The 17,935-nt window shown below is 34.5% G+C and overlaps 3 protein-coding genes across 4 annotated transcripts; 1 reads left to right on the forward strand and 2 right to left on the reverse strand.

Annotated features, from left to right (window-relative positions):
- Positions 1-1,281: 1,281 nt before the first annotated feature.
- LOC140840081 (pentatricopeptide repeat-containing protein GUN1, chloroplastic-like) lies at positions 1,282-5,236 on the reverse strand. The gene is made up of 4 exons (XM_073207184.1): positions 3,308-5,236; positions 2,910-3,126; positions 1,736-1,920; positions 1,282-1,650 (listed from the first exon to the last, which is right to left on the reverse strand). The coding sequence occupies exons 1-4, from the start codon at positions 5,212-5,214 to the stop codon at positions 1,386-1,388; spliced, it is 2,574 nt and encodes an 857-aa protein (XP_073063285.1). The 5' UTR covers positions 5,215-5,236; the 3' UTR covers positions 1,282-1,385.
- A 1,008-nt stretch (positions 5,237-6,244) lies between these two features.
- Positions 6,245-9,569, reverse strand: LOC140838054 (uncharacterized). Of its 2 annotated transcripts, XM_073204142.1 has the most exons (5): positions 8,826-9,569; positions 8,540-8,709; positions 6,833-7,190; positions 6,682-6,755; positions 6,245-6,581 (listed from the first exon to the last, which is right to left on the reverse strand). In XM_073204142.1, exons 3-5 carry the CDS (start codon positions 7,088-7,090, stop codon positions 6,554-6,556), a joined length of 360 nt encoding a protein of 119 aa, XP_073060243.1. In that variant the 5' UTR covers positions 7,091-7,190; positions 8,540-8,709; positions 8,826-9,569; the 3' UTR covers positions 6,245-6,553. The 2 variants fall into 2 exon arrangements, with proteins under 2 accessions (XP_073060243.1, XP_073060244.1); XM_073204143.1 differs by lacking the exons at positions 8,540-8,709; positions 8,826-9,569 and adding an exon at positions 7,308-7,889.
- Positions 9,570-11,659: 2,090 nt separating this feature from the next.
- LOC140840082 (uncharacterized) lies at positions 11,660-14,926 on the forward strand. The gene is made up of 8 exons (XM_073207186.1): positions 11,660-12,046; positions 12,146-12,213; positions 12,924-12,990; positions 13,066-13,220; positions 13,314-13,384; positions 13,507-13,575; positions 13,893-13,993; positions 14,351-14,926. Exons 1-8 carry the CDS (start codon positions 11,774-11,776, stop codon positions 14,651-14,653), a joined length of 1,107 nt encoding a protein of 368 aa, XP_073063287.1. The 5' UTR covers positions 11,660-11,773; the 3' UTR covers positions 14,654-14,926.
- Positions 14,927-17,935: the final 3,009 nt, after the last annotated feature.

Raw genomic sequence — 17,935 nt, forward strand, 5'->3', positions numbered from 1 at the left:
ATACAGAAAATATGGAAGAGAAGAGTTCATAAATGCATGCAGCTGAAACATTAGTTTTCTTCTTAAGCACGCGGTTTGGCAAAATTATGTTGTTCTTGCAAATTATTTTCAACATGACACGATCCCAAGTTCTATTGTGTTATTTCCTTACAACTCTCAACAGCTTTAATTTCACCTGTACCACAGTCTAATTTTGCTCAAAATAAGGACAGATACCATCTTCATTTCAGTCTATATGACTTTGTGTGTGCTTATCTAATGCTAGGTCTCTGCCACATGTGTTCATACTTGATTCATTATGACAGACTCCATCCACCCACTTGTATATGTATTGTCCTAACAGAGCAATTCTAATTTGAAACCAAAAAACTACTATGTAGTAATTGAGTACATGAACCGATCAAATACAAAAGTCAGTTATGTTATGGGCCACATCATGTTCAAAAATAGAGAAAAATGATAAATTAGCGCTCTCTTTTCAGCAGTAATCGACCTTTCATTGTAAATCAATGATTGATTAAAATTAATGGTTTTAGTCTTTTGGAGAATCTTTTCATGTCATTTATTTTAAGCCTTTATTTTCAATCAGTCTTTATTTCAATTATTGTTATTATTCAAGATGGATATCAATAATCATTTACAGGTTCAACTATTTTCTGATTATATGTTTACTTCAGCCAACAAACTATACCACATGCAAATATTGGCATCCTGTTTTTCCTTTAATCGCACCATTGACACCTTCTGCTCAAACCCCTGCCACCCTACCAAAATGACAAATAAACACACACACACGTGCATAAATGTGAATTTCGGAGAAGTGTATTAAACCATCCAATAAACAATACACGTAAACCACCAAGTTCCAGGTAAAAGGATCTCTGATCATTCGTATTCTTTTTATGAAGGGAGGGTTGCATAGAAAAGTTCCATCATTGAATAGAATGAAGACTTGTAAATTCGATCCTGTTATTGTATCTATACTTTCAAAAATAAACATGTAATTTTCCATGTATCAATTTGATTGCATGCAAAATAAACATAGGGGTTGCGACAATAATATACGGGCAAAAGTCAATAAATAACACAAAAATAGTGAAATACAGCACAAGAGTCTAGCATTGAAACAGGATGTGTCAAACACAGTAGTACCAAACAATGCAAATGAACAACAGCTTCTAGATCGTGAAAACAGTCAACACTTGTGCCACGTCAAGGACTGAACCAACACAAACAGGTGCATGCAACATATATACAGAGACAAAAAGAGAGAAGGAGAGATACAGAAAACCCATTTAAGAAAATCTATTTCTTTAACACTAAATTACATTCATTACATGATAATCACCATGCCATTATCATCAATGATACATACCCAATAAAAACTACAACAGGAGGGGTTGTAAATTTGGAATCAGGCCGAACCTCGTGCTTTCTGGGTGAGTTCTGTCATCCTGAAGAACTAGCACCTTAAAAGTTCCTGAATCTCTCAACCAGGCAGCCACCACAGCTCCACTCGATATAAACCTTCCAATATTACACTTGGCGACACTAAATGGTGCACCTATGCTAATGAGAAGAGCTTCAACCGTTCGCTTCAGCGTACCATCACCAACAACTTTGCTATGCTTGCCCCAACCAGTTAAGATGCTGCAAAAATGAAAGTTATGTCATCATCAATTAAAAGTACGAGTGAAAACTCACAAACATCTGATCTTATTGACAAAAATACCACCTTAAAAGGCTCGGTAACTCATGGCCGTCGTAAACAATAGAGCGAATGTTCAGCAACCATGCATGAACCATCGCTCTGGCAGCACCACACGACATCAAGTGTAAATCTAAGCAAGACTCAGACCAAGTATTTTCCCATACATCTCGACGTTTCCCTTCAAGTACAACAAATTGGGCACCTCGCTTCTACGAAACAAAAAATGAAAGATAATAATTAAAATCACATATCCATTGTAAGGACACTTGCAGCTCCAAGGTTAAATATCGCATGTGAGAAAAGAGAATAACATCTAGTGTACCAAGAAAACAATTACCAAAATGAACTGCAGGAAAACTCTTTGTCAATTTCTCTCATGGCAAGAGCAGTCATAAACTCATGGAAGAAAATAATGACTAGAAGTAAATGAAATGATAAAAGCAGTCACAGCTTTAACAAAAGGAAACTAGTATTGATTTAAGCTAATGAAATGGCATGCCAGAATGTGGCACACACGAAGGATTCTTCCGCTGTTACCAATTTTCAGGAGGATACAGAGGCAGAGCAAGAGGGAGGCAATCATCCCCACTTCAATGTTAAGCATTTTTATAAACCCATACATACTTATTAAATAGACATGAAAATAGAAATTTTGCTCCCCTAAATTCTTGAACCTTGGCTTCCATACAAAAATCCTGGCTACAACACCACTAGGAGGATATCAACAAATGGTGACACATATGAGATTAGGAATGTCTTTCTAAAGGAAGCACAAGAAGGATATGCAAGAATCTTAACCAACCAACCTCTATGAAGTTTTTGCTGATTCACTTGTTACTAAGAGCAATCAATGACCAATGGTTCTCTCACTAGCTCATCAATTACCACGTAAAAAGCTGAAAATTGGCTCTGGTATTATTACATACTTTCTTTTCCAAAAGTCTTATACATATTTTGTGATTTTTTCATTGTGGCTCTCAAATGTGGCTGACTAGATGCAGAAAACCCAAAACCTAAGGACTAATTTTATTATGGAAATCGGAATAGAAGTCACCTTATTTCATCAAAAAAATCACTCGAGCCCATAGTTAATATGATATATTTCCATCAAACAGCAGCCTAAAAGCCACATTCCCATATAGATATTATTATCATGTATCATCATCTGACCTTAACAAGATTGTACTCTGTAAGTTACCTGATTAAAGTGCCATAGCATGTCAGTCAGAGCATTATAAAAAGCAGATGCAGTTGAAGAGTCCATCCGGTTCACCTCATCGAAAAGCAATAATGCTTGCCTCCAAGTACTCTCATTAAGACCCATGAGAAGTCCATGTGCCACTCCATAAACTTGGTCATCAAAAAGTCGTAATTCTTCTAATAACAATGACGCTTCTTCAAAAGAATTACAGTGGCTACAACCACAAAAGTATGGAGCCAACATCACTAATCAATTAAGCCTGAGTAACACGAGAATTCCACGTTCACGCTATGAAGCCAAAAGCATGTGAAATTCCACCAAAAATAATAATAGTAATAATTAGTAGTAAAAACTGCAATATAGGGAAGAGGTTTAATATCTGCGATACAAGATACCTGCAAGCGTTAAGAATTTCTGAAAATGTAACAACATTAGGCTTTATTTCCATTTCATGCATCTTCCGGAAAACACCCAATATGCAGCTTAAGTCATTCCTTTCCCTCTGGTTTTGCCTACTATCACCTGATTTTCCACAAGCCAACTGCTTAAAAACCCCTATGATTTTGTCATCTGCTTCATCTTCAACCTCACTATCAGAAACATTCTGAAGAATCATTAACTTTGATGGTTCTAACTCAGACTCTAGATGATCAGCACTAGCCAATCGACCAAAGGCATTAATGATTGAGTTGTACGTGACAACATTAGGTTGAATCCCTTCCCCCATCATCTCATCGAGCAACAATATTGACAATTCCACCAGCCCCTTCTTGCACAAGGCATCAATTAGTTTGCTGTAGAAAACAACATCGGCTTTCAAGCCTTGTCGTTTGAATCCTCTATATACTTCCCTTGCGTCTCTAAATAAGCCTCCTTTACAATATACACTGATCAATGTTGAGTAAGTTAATAGATTCGGACAGAGATGTTCTTTTGTCATCTCTAAAAACAGTTCTTTAACCTTATCATACATTCCCTGTTTACCAAATCCATCTATCAGAGCATTGTAAGTAACCACATCCTTCTTGAGACCTATACTCTCCATCTCCATGCTAATACTGAGAGCCTCCTCAAACCTACCTAGGCTGGCATAAATAGAGAGCAATGTATTATAGGAGACTCTGTCCAATTTAATACCAGCAAATTTCATCTCATTGAACAAACTCAGTGCCTTTTCCAGTCTCCCGGCCTTGGCACATCCCCGAATCATAGTGCTGTAAGTTACCTCATTAGGCAAGATATTTTTGGAGGGCATCTCCAACATAATCTCAAAAGCCACGTCAATGTGTCCACCGCTGCAGGCAGCATCTAAAAGTGTGTTATAAGTGTAAATGTCTTGATCAATGCCCCGGAAAACCATCTCATTAAACAAACTTCTTGCCCTCTCCCACAGCCCTGCAACACTACAAACAGCAAGAAGGGAATTGTATGTGATCCTGTCAGGTCGCACCCCATTTTGCAACATTTCAATCAAAATATCCGAAGCCCTCTTGAAATCCCCACCTCCTTTCCCACAAGCATCAATTAAGGCGTTGTAAGTCACTAAATTCGGCTTCAAGCCAGAATCTTTCATACTCTTGAACACCCTCATGGCTTCATCAAAGTGTCCACTCTTTGCATACGCACTAATCAAAGCAGAATAAGCATAAACAGTATTGCCATACCCCTCATTGACAGCATCGTCAAACACTCTCTTGGCTAAATCCACTTTGCCTAGCCTTCCCAGAGTGCTAATCATGGATGTGGTCAATTTCCCCAATTCATTCCTTCTCTTTTCACGACTGACCGCAAATTGGAAACACCGCATTGCCTTCGACCAATCTCCCCTATTCCCCAGCTCCCGGAGCAAGAAAGTATAGTCATCAGAAGCGCAAAGCTTCGGTTGGAAACTGACTAAAATATCGTCCATACATTCTACCCCGCCGCCACCCCTAATAGCACAGCGGAGAGCTTCCTCAGCGGCAGAAGAGTGGCGGCTTGAGGAATTCAACCTGGGCCGGCCAAAGTGCAACTTGGAAACAAAACGAGTGGATCGACGGCCGGAGAAATCAGAGGCAGAAAGACAAGGGAATGCAGAAGTATCACCGGCAGCTGCAGCCGCGGCGGCGGATGGTGGGGGAGGCTTGGGGGCAGATGCATGAGAAGGTTGGTGCTTGTTTAAAGAGACCTTTTGCGAGGTCCATTGGTGGGGGGAATTGCGATGGTGGTTGTTCTGGTGGCTTTGAAGATGGTGGAAATGGTGGTTCTGGTAGGGTTTGGCGGTGGTTAGCGTAGAATGCGGTGGAGGAGTCGAAGAAGCCATTGCTGAATAAAAGAAGAAGATAAGAAAAAGCTGAGCTAAGTTTATATAGTTGGACTGTTTAGTGAGAGAGAGTGGAAAGTTTTATCAAATAAAAAACGGTATATTTTATCTAATTTTTAATAGAGAAAAGATTATAGAGTTCATTTTATAATTAAAAAGTAAGTACAATGAAATATATATATATATATATATATATATAATAAAAACTAATAGAATATCAACCCAAAAAAAAATATTTTAGTCTTCATTCGTGTGCTCGACATTTGTATATAATTTGAAGACTATTTAAAAGCATTATAAACATTAAATGATACTTAAAATTTATTTAAGATGCTATTATTAATTATCATTTAATTCAATCGCTAGTATTCTATAGCATAATTTTGTTTAATTAAAATATATTTAGACCTAAGATATGGGAAAATGTTAGAGTTTATTTTTTTTTAAAAATAGTAATTTAAATTTAATCCAAAATAGAGTGTAAATGGAAATTTTTTTTTTACATACATAATAAATAGTGCTAATTTTACTTTTCTTTCTCCCAACTTCTATATTGCTTTCCCTTATATGGACTCTTTAATTTCATAAATGTTCTATTTTTTGTACTAGTATTTATTTAATTATTTTAATTTGAAGCTAACATTTAAAGCGCAAAAGGGGAAACCTAACCGTACGTGTGTGCACATTTTTACTATTTTCTCCCACCTTTCTTTTGTCTTGTAGTTGGAAAATGTTAGATTTTTTGTGAACATACAGAGAAGTATATAGAAAGGAAAAGGCACTGTCTTTACTGTACTGTATCGATTGAAAAAAGGAAAACGATTAGTTACTTTTAGTCATTGTCTGCCATATGACCAAAAAAACCCGAAAAAGAAAGAAATCCAACTCATGAAATTTCGAGGTTTTTGGCTCCCAACATTCATTCATAGCTAAAAGTAATCGACGGAAAGAGCAAAAATGATTTCGATATCAATAACAGGGGCCAAATTGATTTTTTGTTCAAAATAATATAATTACCTTTTTGGGGAAATTAGAGTACGTGTTATTTCTTATGGGCCAATAACATCCAATATTTCATAATTTTACAAACAAGAAAGACCAAAATAGTAATTATTGCTTTTAAAGAGAGCCATAAACCAAAAAGGCAAGAATTTAGCGCCATTGCTTCTGCAAAAATTACATCTCCTACCCGAAGCGGCAATTATTCCTAACCCAAAGGCGGTAGACTAAAAATAAAATAAAAATAAAAATAAAAAATTCTTTAGTAAGTGTTCTTTATGATGCCCAGCTTCTTTCCATCCTTCTTTGCAGCAGCAGATGATCCCGGAAACGAAATACGTTACGTGGCTTGATACAGATCCTTCAATCTACAGATAATAAGTGCAAGAGATCAAAAGTCCCATTAAATTGATACAAATGTAAGTGGTTGATGTCCTGTGTAAGACTAACTGAAACTATCTCAGTTACCTTGGCATGCTAATGAACATGGCTATTACTGAAAGTTCGACAACCAGGGGATACACAGGGGCAGGAGTCAATTCCTGAGAACAGTAAAAATGTAGCAGACAAGTTAGTTTGTAGGAAATTTTGACCAATTTGGAAGTCACGTAGAACTTACCTGTTTGTACATATCCTCTTCAATCCTAAAGCTTAATGGACCAACATGAATTTGAGGCTGCCTCTCTAAGTTGATCTCAATAAACTCCGACACGAATCTATGGTTACCAGATGGCAGAGCAAATCGAAGTTGGAGGAGGTGTTTACCCTTTGGTAAGTCCTTCACCTGAAAGAACTTTGAGATTGGCAAGGGGAAGATGGACTCAACCGTCGATGGATCACTAGCAGGCCTTATTTCCACCCTGATATGCAAATGCATCTCCTTGATGTTTTTCCCACTCTACATGCCCACTTAAAATGGTCACATCTGGCTACTCAAAGACCACAAAATCTAGGCCTTTGACATCCTCATAGCCAATCTACATCACAAATCGGTCAGGTAAATAGAGAGTCTCTATTGATGAGGACAACACAAATCTAAGTACTATGAAAGCAAATTCAAAGATGTTAAAAAATAGCATAACGAGATTATTCACAGGTTCACTACAAGTCACCCTTGCTTAGAATTTCTAGGTTTCTTCACTGGTGTCCATTTACCAGTTTACATATGCTTATGGCAGTAATTAGTACTTGTTCATTTATCAGCAACAACCTGTCAGAGAGCACTAAATTAGTTAAATGGTCTCTCATGATGTTTCCCTCTCATTCCCCAAATGTACTACAAAAGTAGTTGGCTGGATTTCGAAAAGTTGCAAGAATTTCATGACATATTTTCGAAAGAAATAAACATTAAATATAGTAAAGAGTGCTCCATTTCTCATACTCTTTTATTTCAACAAATGGATTTAATAAAAATCTTTATGAAAGAAAAGGGGAAAAAAAAGCAACAATGGCAATTTTCCTCATTTTTTACTTATTCCAAATTATGTGGTTCCCTTAATTTCCTTAATTCGGAAGATACTCCATATTTTGTGAGGAAATAAAGGTATATCGTGCTGTGTTAACAAGAAAGCATTTCACCATGACTACAGTAATAACAAAAGAAAAACTACAGTTCAACAATATTAATTATCGCTTGAGATATCACAACAAACTACTCCTAATGTTGACACTTCAAACCAACCAATTAAATATTTTCCTGAAACTGTTGAGGGGTAATAGCATGATCATGTTGAACAGATACCAACATTGAAGAAGGAGAAACATCAAAAATTGTATTTTCACCCTTGTAGAAAGGTACAAGATTGTAGATACCTCATATCAGCAAGCATTTTAGTAGCGCAGTTAATTATTCTCTACCTGCAAGTATTTCAATGTGAAGTTGAGAAGCAAAGTAATCACAAATAAATGTTCAAACAGGAGTAATATGCGGCAAAAGAAAAGAGGATGATGGCTTCAAGTGAACAAATAAGTATAACAGCCGGAAGGGGGTCTACATAGTTACCTCAGCAGATCCCTTGACCTCGATATTTAAATCACGATGTGAAGCACGTATATTGTACTTTCCTAGCCCAAGAAAAAGATATAGTTAAGACAACGGGAGGTATACAGAAAGTATAATATCACCAATAAAACTCATGATCAATTCCATTTGATCATAGAAAAGGATGTTATTTTCCGCCAGACCCCAAGACACACTCAGCTAACATAGTTTCTTGGCACTAGAATCCAAACTTTTTGAGACGTGAATATTCATGGATATTAAACTTTTCCATGTTTTGCATGGTTATATATAATGCGCTGTTAAGAAACTGAGTTGAATATAGACCTGAAATTATATTTTTGAACAACTAACTTCCAGTAGATGATGCCAAAACTGAAGAAACAACATCTCCATTGGAAGACAAAAGTTCAAAATTAACATTTGATGGACCACCACTTTTATGTGCACAGCTATCTCCACCAACTGCTCCCACAACTCTTCCAGATAAAGTGAACCTGCAAAAGTAATAGTCTGATAAATCCAAAGAAATGAAAAACATATGGGGCAGAACAATACTACTATAATGTCTGAAAAACAGGAGCATGGTAACTTAGAAAAAACGAGTACAAACCCAGTAAACCGAAAAATTAATATCTTCGTTGGCATTACAACCAGTGTGATCAACAACAGGAACCTAAAATGAAATTTTAACATAAGAACAGACAGCAGTAATATAAAAAAAATCACTTGAAATCATACGATGGAAATGCAAATGTTAACGAGAAACACAATACTAAAAAGTTGACCATCCCTCAGGTCCCTTGATCTTGATCACAAAAGAACCCTATGACCAAAGTAAAAAAGAATGGTTCAGACTTTATAACTATCTTTAAAGGTGAATGAAACAAGAAAAGCATCGGGAATAAAACTCATAAGTTTTGTGTTGATCGAAATATGAAATTGAACTAATCAATATTGTCATTAGACAATGGAAAGAAACTCAACTTGCATTAAAACAACCCAAGTCCTGTTCGTAATCATTAATCAGTCATCTCTTCTCTCAAGGTTTTATTTACTCTAAATTTAATATAATTGATGTGATTCAAAGCCAACATGTTGGACAAGTTCTTTAAAGGTTGGATTCTACAAAATACTACAGAGATGGCTTTTTCGTGTGTGTCCCTCACTCAAGATTAAGACTCATTCGTTTTGCTTCTTCCACCACCCACCTCCACACCAAACAAATACATTGGCCGCATAACAAAAGTAGAGCTTTAGCATCTAATTAAATAAACCCCATGAATTTCATACCCCGTGTGCTTCCATATCCCTTTTACATGCATGTAAACTTCATGATCAAAGTTAAAAGAGTTTAAAACATGTGACAGCCTCCATCCGTTCCCATCAATAACCCTATGAGGATCCCGAAATTCCCCAGCTGAACCCACAAGCAATTCCCCATATCATGTCCAAAAGCCCAACTTCAGGCATTCCATCCACAAGTCCCGACCACTTCATGAATCACAGAAGAAACTTTTATTAGCTGAGAAATATTTACAATTTCAGGCATCATCATCAGAGGGGGAAAAACCAGTATCATGAACTACCTTGTCATAAATTGGAAATACAACTGTTTTAGAAATTTGACTACATCTGTTAGTTTTTTTTTAAAAAAAAAAAATTATTAGCTATCGTCTCAAATATAATTTGTGAAATGGATCTTCAATTCGATCAGATTTGTATTAAATTATTATTTTTTATGTTAAAAATATTACTTTTTATTTTAAATATAAATCGATTTGATTTGACCGAAATAAATAAATTTATAAAATCGTCTCATAAAATATTTATTCTAGTTTTATGCGCTTCAAATTGGTTTATATTGAGTAACGTGTACTTCTCATATGGGAAATGTAATCCAACATTGTCGAATGGGTTTGTTCACGCTTTGCTGTACAAACACTTCTTGTGAATCATAATCTGAATTTTGTTTTACTCGATTTCTATGTATCTCAATGTACAAGTCCTACAACGACGTTGTATATGGTTGATAATTAATGTAATTTTTAGAGAAGGGAAATAAAAAAAAACTATTTTGTTATATTTTATGTGGATTTTTATTATATATCAATCAAAATTAAAAATTTTACTTGCCGACTCTCTCATATTCTCTATCATGAAGATCGTCGTGTCAAAGTTTTGACTTCAATTGTCAAAAGGTACTAAGAGGCCTCGAAAACTAGGGATGATAATTGTACATCATTTTCTGCCAATCCCTTTCGATACATAAATCGTTCGCCAGATTAATCGCACATTTAATTATTAAATATTAACAAAAACTTTGTGAAAAATGAAAAATATGTTGACTTTGAAAACTCCCTTCTTGTTTCCAAAGATAAAACTATACCAAAAAATTGGTTGAATAAAGTATAAACACGTATTCTTTCATTTTTGTTCATACATCTTTTTTTTTTTTTAATGAAAAACATTCATTAAATTTTGGTAAAAAAAAAGTTTAAAATACAAATACACTGGGCATCCCCATGAGATAAACGGAAATCGAAAGTCAACAATTAAACATAAACAAGAATCGTATCAATAAAAACAAACATATCTATAACAATAAAGTAGTTGCCTCAGGTACACATCTGAATGTATGAATATAGCATCGATGTCCATCTTCTCATAGTGCAAACAGTTTTTGAGAAGTTTTATGATTGATATCATATATATGTTCGAAACACAAAGAAGTAGTTAATTCGGCATCAATAGACAATATCAAACTCAATAATCAAACGAGAAGTTTTATTATTGATATCATATATCTGTTCGAAACATAAAAAAGTAGTTAATTTAGCACCAATATATAATATCAAACTCAATAATGATACGTAATATGTTTGATTTGATTGATTAATTTGACTAAATTTAAGATAATGTGATATTATCGTTTTGTTCTTTTGAAAAGATTAATAAAATATTTAGAGTGGGTCTCATGTCAGATCGTCTCACAGATCTTAATATCTGAGACGGGTTAATTCTACCCACATTCATAATAAAAAGTAATAGTCTTAGCATAAAAAGTAATACTTTTCAATGAACCAAACATAATATTAGATTGGATAAAAATATGAATAAATAATATAGCGAACAAAATTATACCAAAATGTATGTGTATAAAAAGAAACCTAAAATCAAACATTTTTTTTAAAAAAACTCCTAAAATCAAACATGAATAAATAATTTATTATAACTAGTTATTCTGCATACGCGATGCGTGTGTATAATTTTTTTATCTTTATTGATGGACTAAAATAAAATTTAACAAATTATGAAAGACTAAATTGATATTTGGGTCGTTGAAATAAAAAATTTAAAAATAAAAATATAGGTTGTATTTTTTTTAAAAAAAAACAAAAATATAATATTAATATTATACTATGCTAAAATTAAAAAACAACTTTGATATATTCTGAATTAGTCAAACCGTTGTCGAACTCTCCGAACAAACCCGAAGACCGAAGCTTATCGGAGCAGTCCAACGCCGCCACTTCCAATTATATTTCTTCCTGTGCCGCAATGATTCGAGTGCGACTCCTGATTCTCGCCATCACAGCTGCATTGTTTAGCTCAATTCAGATCGATCGGGTGAGCTCTCACGAGGAGTCCGGCGAATGGCACTGCGATTCCGACACTGGGATACGAATCCAGGCAGAGTTTAGACCCGGTATCATCACCGTCGACGGGCATGCGGACGATTGGAAGGAAATCGACGGTTCGGATTTTCCCCTGTTGCCCGCTTTAGACCCTGATGCTGATAAAGAATACAACGATGGGAAAATGACTCTGAAGGTGATTAAAATATTGTCGAAGATTTTTTTTCCACGTTAGTTTGTTCATGATTATGTGATCTTCAGTTGGGTTATTTTGTCTGACTTTGTTCATGACTAGGCAGTGCATGACGGGAAAGAGGCTTACTTCATGTTGCAAGTTAATGGAAACTATGCATACGCTAAAGGGTAAGTGAAATTTTCTCAAATATCTGGATTGTGAGCCTGTGACTCGAAAGCATTTAATCTTTGATCTCCAAGTTTTTTTTAAATGGTTTTGTGTTACTGATTACATTGGTTATTTGTTGGAATTAGTGGGGATAAAATAGTTAGCTTTTGCTTTAACTTTTGTGTTCTTTTTTCTTCAAGGTATTCTCAGTGCTTTCCTAGCAACGATACTATCTGTTTGAACAAAATTGCATTTATCACGAAATCCTTATGTAAAATCAATAGTTTTTTAAATCCCACAAGCATAAAGCCCGTGAAATTGAAATATGAATCGGGCACCTGTTCAAAATATATGGTTCCCCTGATAGTAAAATATGAACAAGGCACGCTTTTGTGTTAAAATATTGGATTTTAACATATTGCTGATCTTACACAGTGGTTTTTGTGCTTTTTAATTTTTACAATGGTCGCGAGTGCAATTTGCCTCTTTATATGTCAAGAAAGAACAAGTATTACTACTTTATTTCCTTTTACATAATGTAAAATGTGTTTGTAGCATTCCGATTTCTGAATTCATACAGCTGTTTTTTTTTCCCAATTACCAAGTTTCTTCTTTTGGTCTCTCAATAGCGAGTCGGACAGCTAATAGTAGATACTGTGTACATTGGAAGTTGTATGAATCATTTGAAAAGATTGCTCGCAATTATCGATGAGCTTTATTTTTCTTCCAGAAATGATAACAGTTGCCCATCTGTTGCTTTAATGTTTCAAATCGGTGAAAACGCTACCTATCATAGAGTAAGTGTGTACTCATCTTTCGTTGACTTTTATATACTGCACTTTATATCAACTGAGAAATATATGTTCTGCAAGATGGGCGGCTGTGAAGAAGGACCAGATTCTTGCACAAACAAGACTTGCCATGGGAATGAAGTTGACATTATGCACTTCTCGGTAGGCAATGCAATACCTGGAAGACTCTATGGAAGCAATCCACTGGACAACAGAGAAGGAAATGGGGGTGATAGGTGATGTGGATATATGAAATATTATTATGGTGATAACTACTTGGTGAGTTGATTAAAGTAACATTGTTTACATTTTTTTCTCCGGATGAACAGGTTCGGTCATCTGGTAGATGCGTATGCTTGGAACCCACACTGTACATTCCTTGATGGTATCAGTCCTTCAGGTGGGCTACAAACTTTACTTTTTCTCAATGTCATCAACGCCTGTATAAATTTCTCAAAATAATGAAATACTTTTATCCGGTTATCATTTCCAATGAGGATTATGTTTTGCCCTTTGACTTAGGAAACGAAACGAGTGCACAGAATGATTGGCGAGGATCATGGTGGCACAACAGCTTGACCGATCACTCGGGTAAATTAATATTTTAGATGTTTTGTCAATTTATGCATGGATTTTTTATATGTTGGTCACATGCTGTGTAAAATGCAATGTAACTTCCATAATATAAAGAAGGTTTTTCTGGGACAGCCTTGGGTGAAATCTAGGCTGGGCCTGGAAGAACTGTTGTTCCAAAAGGTGGTTTTAGTTGATTTTACGTTTAGCATGTTGGTGTTATTTACTTGTTTGCATTATTGCTTCTGTCTATGACATCCTTCTATGTGTTTTGCATTTGCTAGCACACGTATTACTGCTGCTAGTTGTAAATCGGTGGACCTTTAATCATACAGGTTTCACAGAGGACGACAGCCCATATACATCTGACGGTCAAAAGGGAACGTATGTTTTCGAATTTTCAAGGCCCTTAAGAACCATGGATCGAATTCAACAGGTGAGCTTCTGTTGCAGCTAAGGGGAAAAAAATCAAACTTAAAGTCAAACCAAAACAAAGGAAAAGGATCCATCCCTAATTTGCAATATTTTTTTTCCCGATATGCATCATTCAACTTTAAGTAACGCGTGTCTTCTGAGTTGTTTATCATCCTGTGTGATCCTGCTTATCTTACTTTTAGCGCTTTCTCTGTGTTTTGAATGCTCCCATCTAACGTTGGTTTGGGGTGATTTGACCGACTTATGATGTGGGATATCCTTCCCCCCTTGTTAACCTGTTCTCTAAGGGTGGATTGGGCATGGGAAATGTTGGTTGCCCTATAGTGACGAAGTTTATTGTTTCTATGGCTAAAAACAGGATGCTCAGTTCACGATTGGCAAATCAAGTAAATTGTCAGCTGCATTTTGGTATCCTCTGGAAGGAAAGCCTTGGCATGGATCTGGACACTTTTCGATCAGCTGTGACTGGATACCTTTGGATTTCATCTCAGGTAGTTCCGAACCTGAGCTCCCTAAGGTTAAACAATCTAGTCCGTGGGATGCTGCTACAGCCTTTTCTCTTCTCTTATCTGTGGTATCATTTTGCATGTCCATTTTCATCGGGCATCGACTTTCTAGAACCAGCAGGGCAGTACAATTCACACCAATGGATAATCTTTAGGTTAAACTTCAATCCTTCAAAACCTTCTATAGGTTTCATCTACGTCTCCTTATCATGACTAGTCTAGCCCTTTTTTCACAAGTCTGCCCTTTCCTCATATGATTATGTTTTTTGGTTATCTTGGATAGAATTGGAGTTCTTGATCGGAAGTTATTTTTTCCTGTAATTACCTTTTTGGTGGTTGTATGACACGGATGATAGGTGAAAGAACTTCTATATGGTCAACTATTCATGTTTTGCCGTAGACTGCAAAAAACAGGGGAACTTTGAATTTCATGCTTGTAAAACATATCATTTTAGAATTCGAATATTGTGCCATCATGAAAATATAATAAATAAGGTTAGCTAATCTATTAATTAACTATAATGATTTATGTGAAATTGGTGTCATATGAGTGTTATTTCTTGTGAGGTAAAGAAATGCCATAATCACAACATTCTTAAGCGTGTTAAGGATTCAAAGATTTGAAATCAAAGTATTTCAAATTCAAATTTTAAATCTGATTGACAAATGGGGGTTTTCAGTTGTATTGGATAAATCCGGACCAGGTTAATTCATATATATATATATATATATACATATATATATATATATATATATATATATATGTATATATATTATATATATTCTATAATATATACTACATCATAATGGACAAAAAATGACAATTTCGAGAGGGTAGAGAAAAATGTAATATTTAGTACGTGATAAGAATGTATTGTCCAATCCTTCGTTTACAAATTATTTAAAAAAAATAGTTGATTTGTTGAAAAATATATTTAAAATGTGTGTATTGAATATTTGAATGTTGAATATTTGAATGTTTAAAATAAGAGTTGTAAATATTGAAAATTAGTGTGTGATGATATAGGTAATGATGTATTTTATTTTTGGATTATTTGTAAAGATTTCCTATAAATAGATCTCTCATTTGTGAAGAAAATCACAATTGAGTAGAGAGAAAAATATTATAAAGTGTGTAGTTTGGTAAATTTTGAGAGTTTGAGATTTTTACTTTTTACCATAAATTTTTACTTTTTCACAACACGTTATCAGCACGAAGCTCTAAAAGTCCTACATACTTTTCCAAGCTCCAAACAGAAGAAAAAGGTAACAAAAGTAATTATATTTATTTTACTGTTATTTATTTATTGTGTATTTATTTAATATACAATATAATGTTATTATTAGAAATAATAAAAATAAATTTTTCATAAACTTATTATAAATCCTGGGAGGATGTTAAGACGACATCCCACACTCCCGGTAAGGGATACAACAAGTATAAAAGCCTATAAGTTTTTTAAACAAAATAAATTATGATACTCATTATAATAATATGATATGATATATATAATTATTTAAACATGTCTAATATTATATACATCATATTATTACCATAAAAATTATACAAATACATGCATTTATTTTTTGTATACCAAAGATCATAAACGGTAACAAAACGGCTAGTTTTTGCTCTATAAATATGATCTCACAAACACATTCAATCACTACAACTTTCTCTTCTTCTCTAAAAATTATTCTTCATCAAATTTTTCGAAGAAAAAAGAAGATGACTTTCTCAAGGTTAATTTTAATTATTTTAGTTATCATAATCACGAGTCTTGTATTTATCGGAGAATATCCTCCTCGTGTGTTTTCTTTATTTTTACAAATGCTTGTACTTGTTGTTTATCCGTTGCTTTGTATTGCAATATTCATTAACTAATAAAATGCATCGTAATTTTTTTTAGTACCATTATGTCAAATTTGACAAAGCTCGAATTCATTGCTCTTGATATCACGAAAAAAAAATTATATGCCATGGACTCTCGATGTATCAATGCATCTTGAGTCATTGAGTCTAAATGAGACCATAAAAGAAAATGGCATATCGACATCCCAAGAAAAGGCAAAAGCCATGATATTTTTGTGTTGACATCCCATGACTTTGTGGAAGGGATTAAAAGAAAGATTCGAACAAATGAATTTAATGAGAAATCATCAGGCACGACCCACTGGTTCAACGACATTTCCTGAAGTAAATGTCGTAAGCAAAAATGAATTTAAATCTGGAAACCAAAATCAAAGTTATAAAAAAGATTTTGGTCGAGGACGAAATCGAGGTCGTGGTCGTGAATGTGGACGTGGAAGTGGTCGTGGTCGTGGACGCGGCCGTGGTTTTGAAAATAATCGAGATAGTTACTTTTATAATTCATCTCAAAACAACGTCCCAAACCATCCACAGAAAAGACATCATGAATATGAGTGTTAATGAGAATCACTCAAAAAGATATGAAAGTTCTTGTTTCAGATGTGGTACTCCAGGACATTGGTCCCGTATTTGTCGAGCCCCTGAGCATCTTTGTAAACTTTATAAAGAATCATTAAAGAGGAAAGAAAAGAAGACCAACTTCACTGAACAAAGTGAACCTTTGAGTGATTAAACTCATTTTGATGCTGGAGATTTTCTGATTGATTTCTCAGACAATGATCAATTTGCTGGTGGAATAAATATGTAAAATATTTTATGTACCCATATGATAATGTTTTATTGTGTGCTATATTTTTGCATTTTATTGTCAGTAATTTTATTTCATTGCATATTTTTTTTTTGAAGTTGAAATATGGAAAATACTATGAGCAAAGCTAAAGTTTGCATACCCGATAGTGGTACAACGCACACTATCCTCCGAGATAAAAGATATTTCTTGGAACTAAAACCAACAAAAACAAGGGTGAATACAATATCAGGTCCTGTAGACTTGATTAAAGGATGTGGTAAAGCACAATTTTTGTTACCTAATGGTACAAAATTTTTTATCAATGATGCTTTATATTCACCACAATCGAAAAGAAATTTGTTGAGTTTTAATGATATATATTCCCATGGGTTTGATACTCAAACAATGAATGAAGAGAATGAGAAATATATGTGTCTTATCACATATAAATCAGGAAAGAAATATGTGAGTGAAAAAGTACCAATGCTCCCTACTGGATTGCATTATACACATATAAGTCTCATTGAATCAAACATGGTAGTTGATAATTCTTCAATATTAACAAATTGACATGACCGATTGGGACATCCTGGTTCAACAATGATGCGAAGAATCATAGAAAATACACATAGTCATCCACTGAAAGACCAGAAGATCTTTCAGAATAATAAGTTTTAATGTAAAGCATGTTCTCTTGGAAAACTTATAATAAGACCATCACCAGTCAAAATCCAAACTGAATCACCAATGTTTCTTGAACGTATTCAGGGTGATATT

This window comes from Primulina eburnea, chromosome 8 (assembly GCF_022965805.1).
Source record: "Primulina eburnea isolate SZY01 chromosome 8, ASM2296580v1, whole genome shotgun sequence".
Classification (NCBI taxonomy): Eukaryota; Viridiplantae; Streptophyta; class Magnoliopsida; order Lamiales; family Gesneriaceae; genus Primulina; species Primulina eburnea.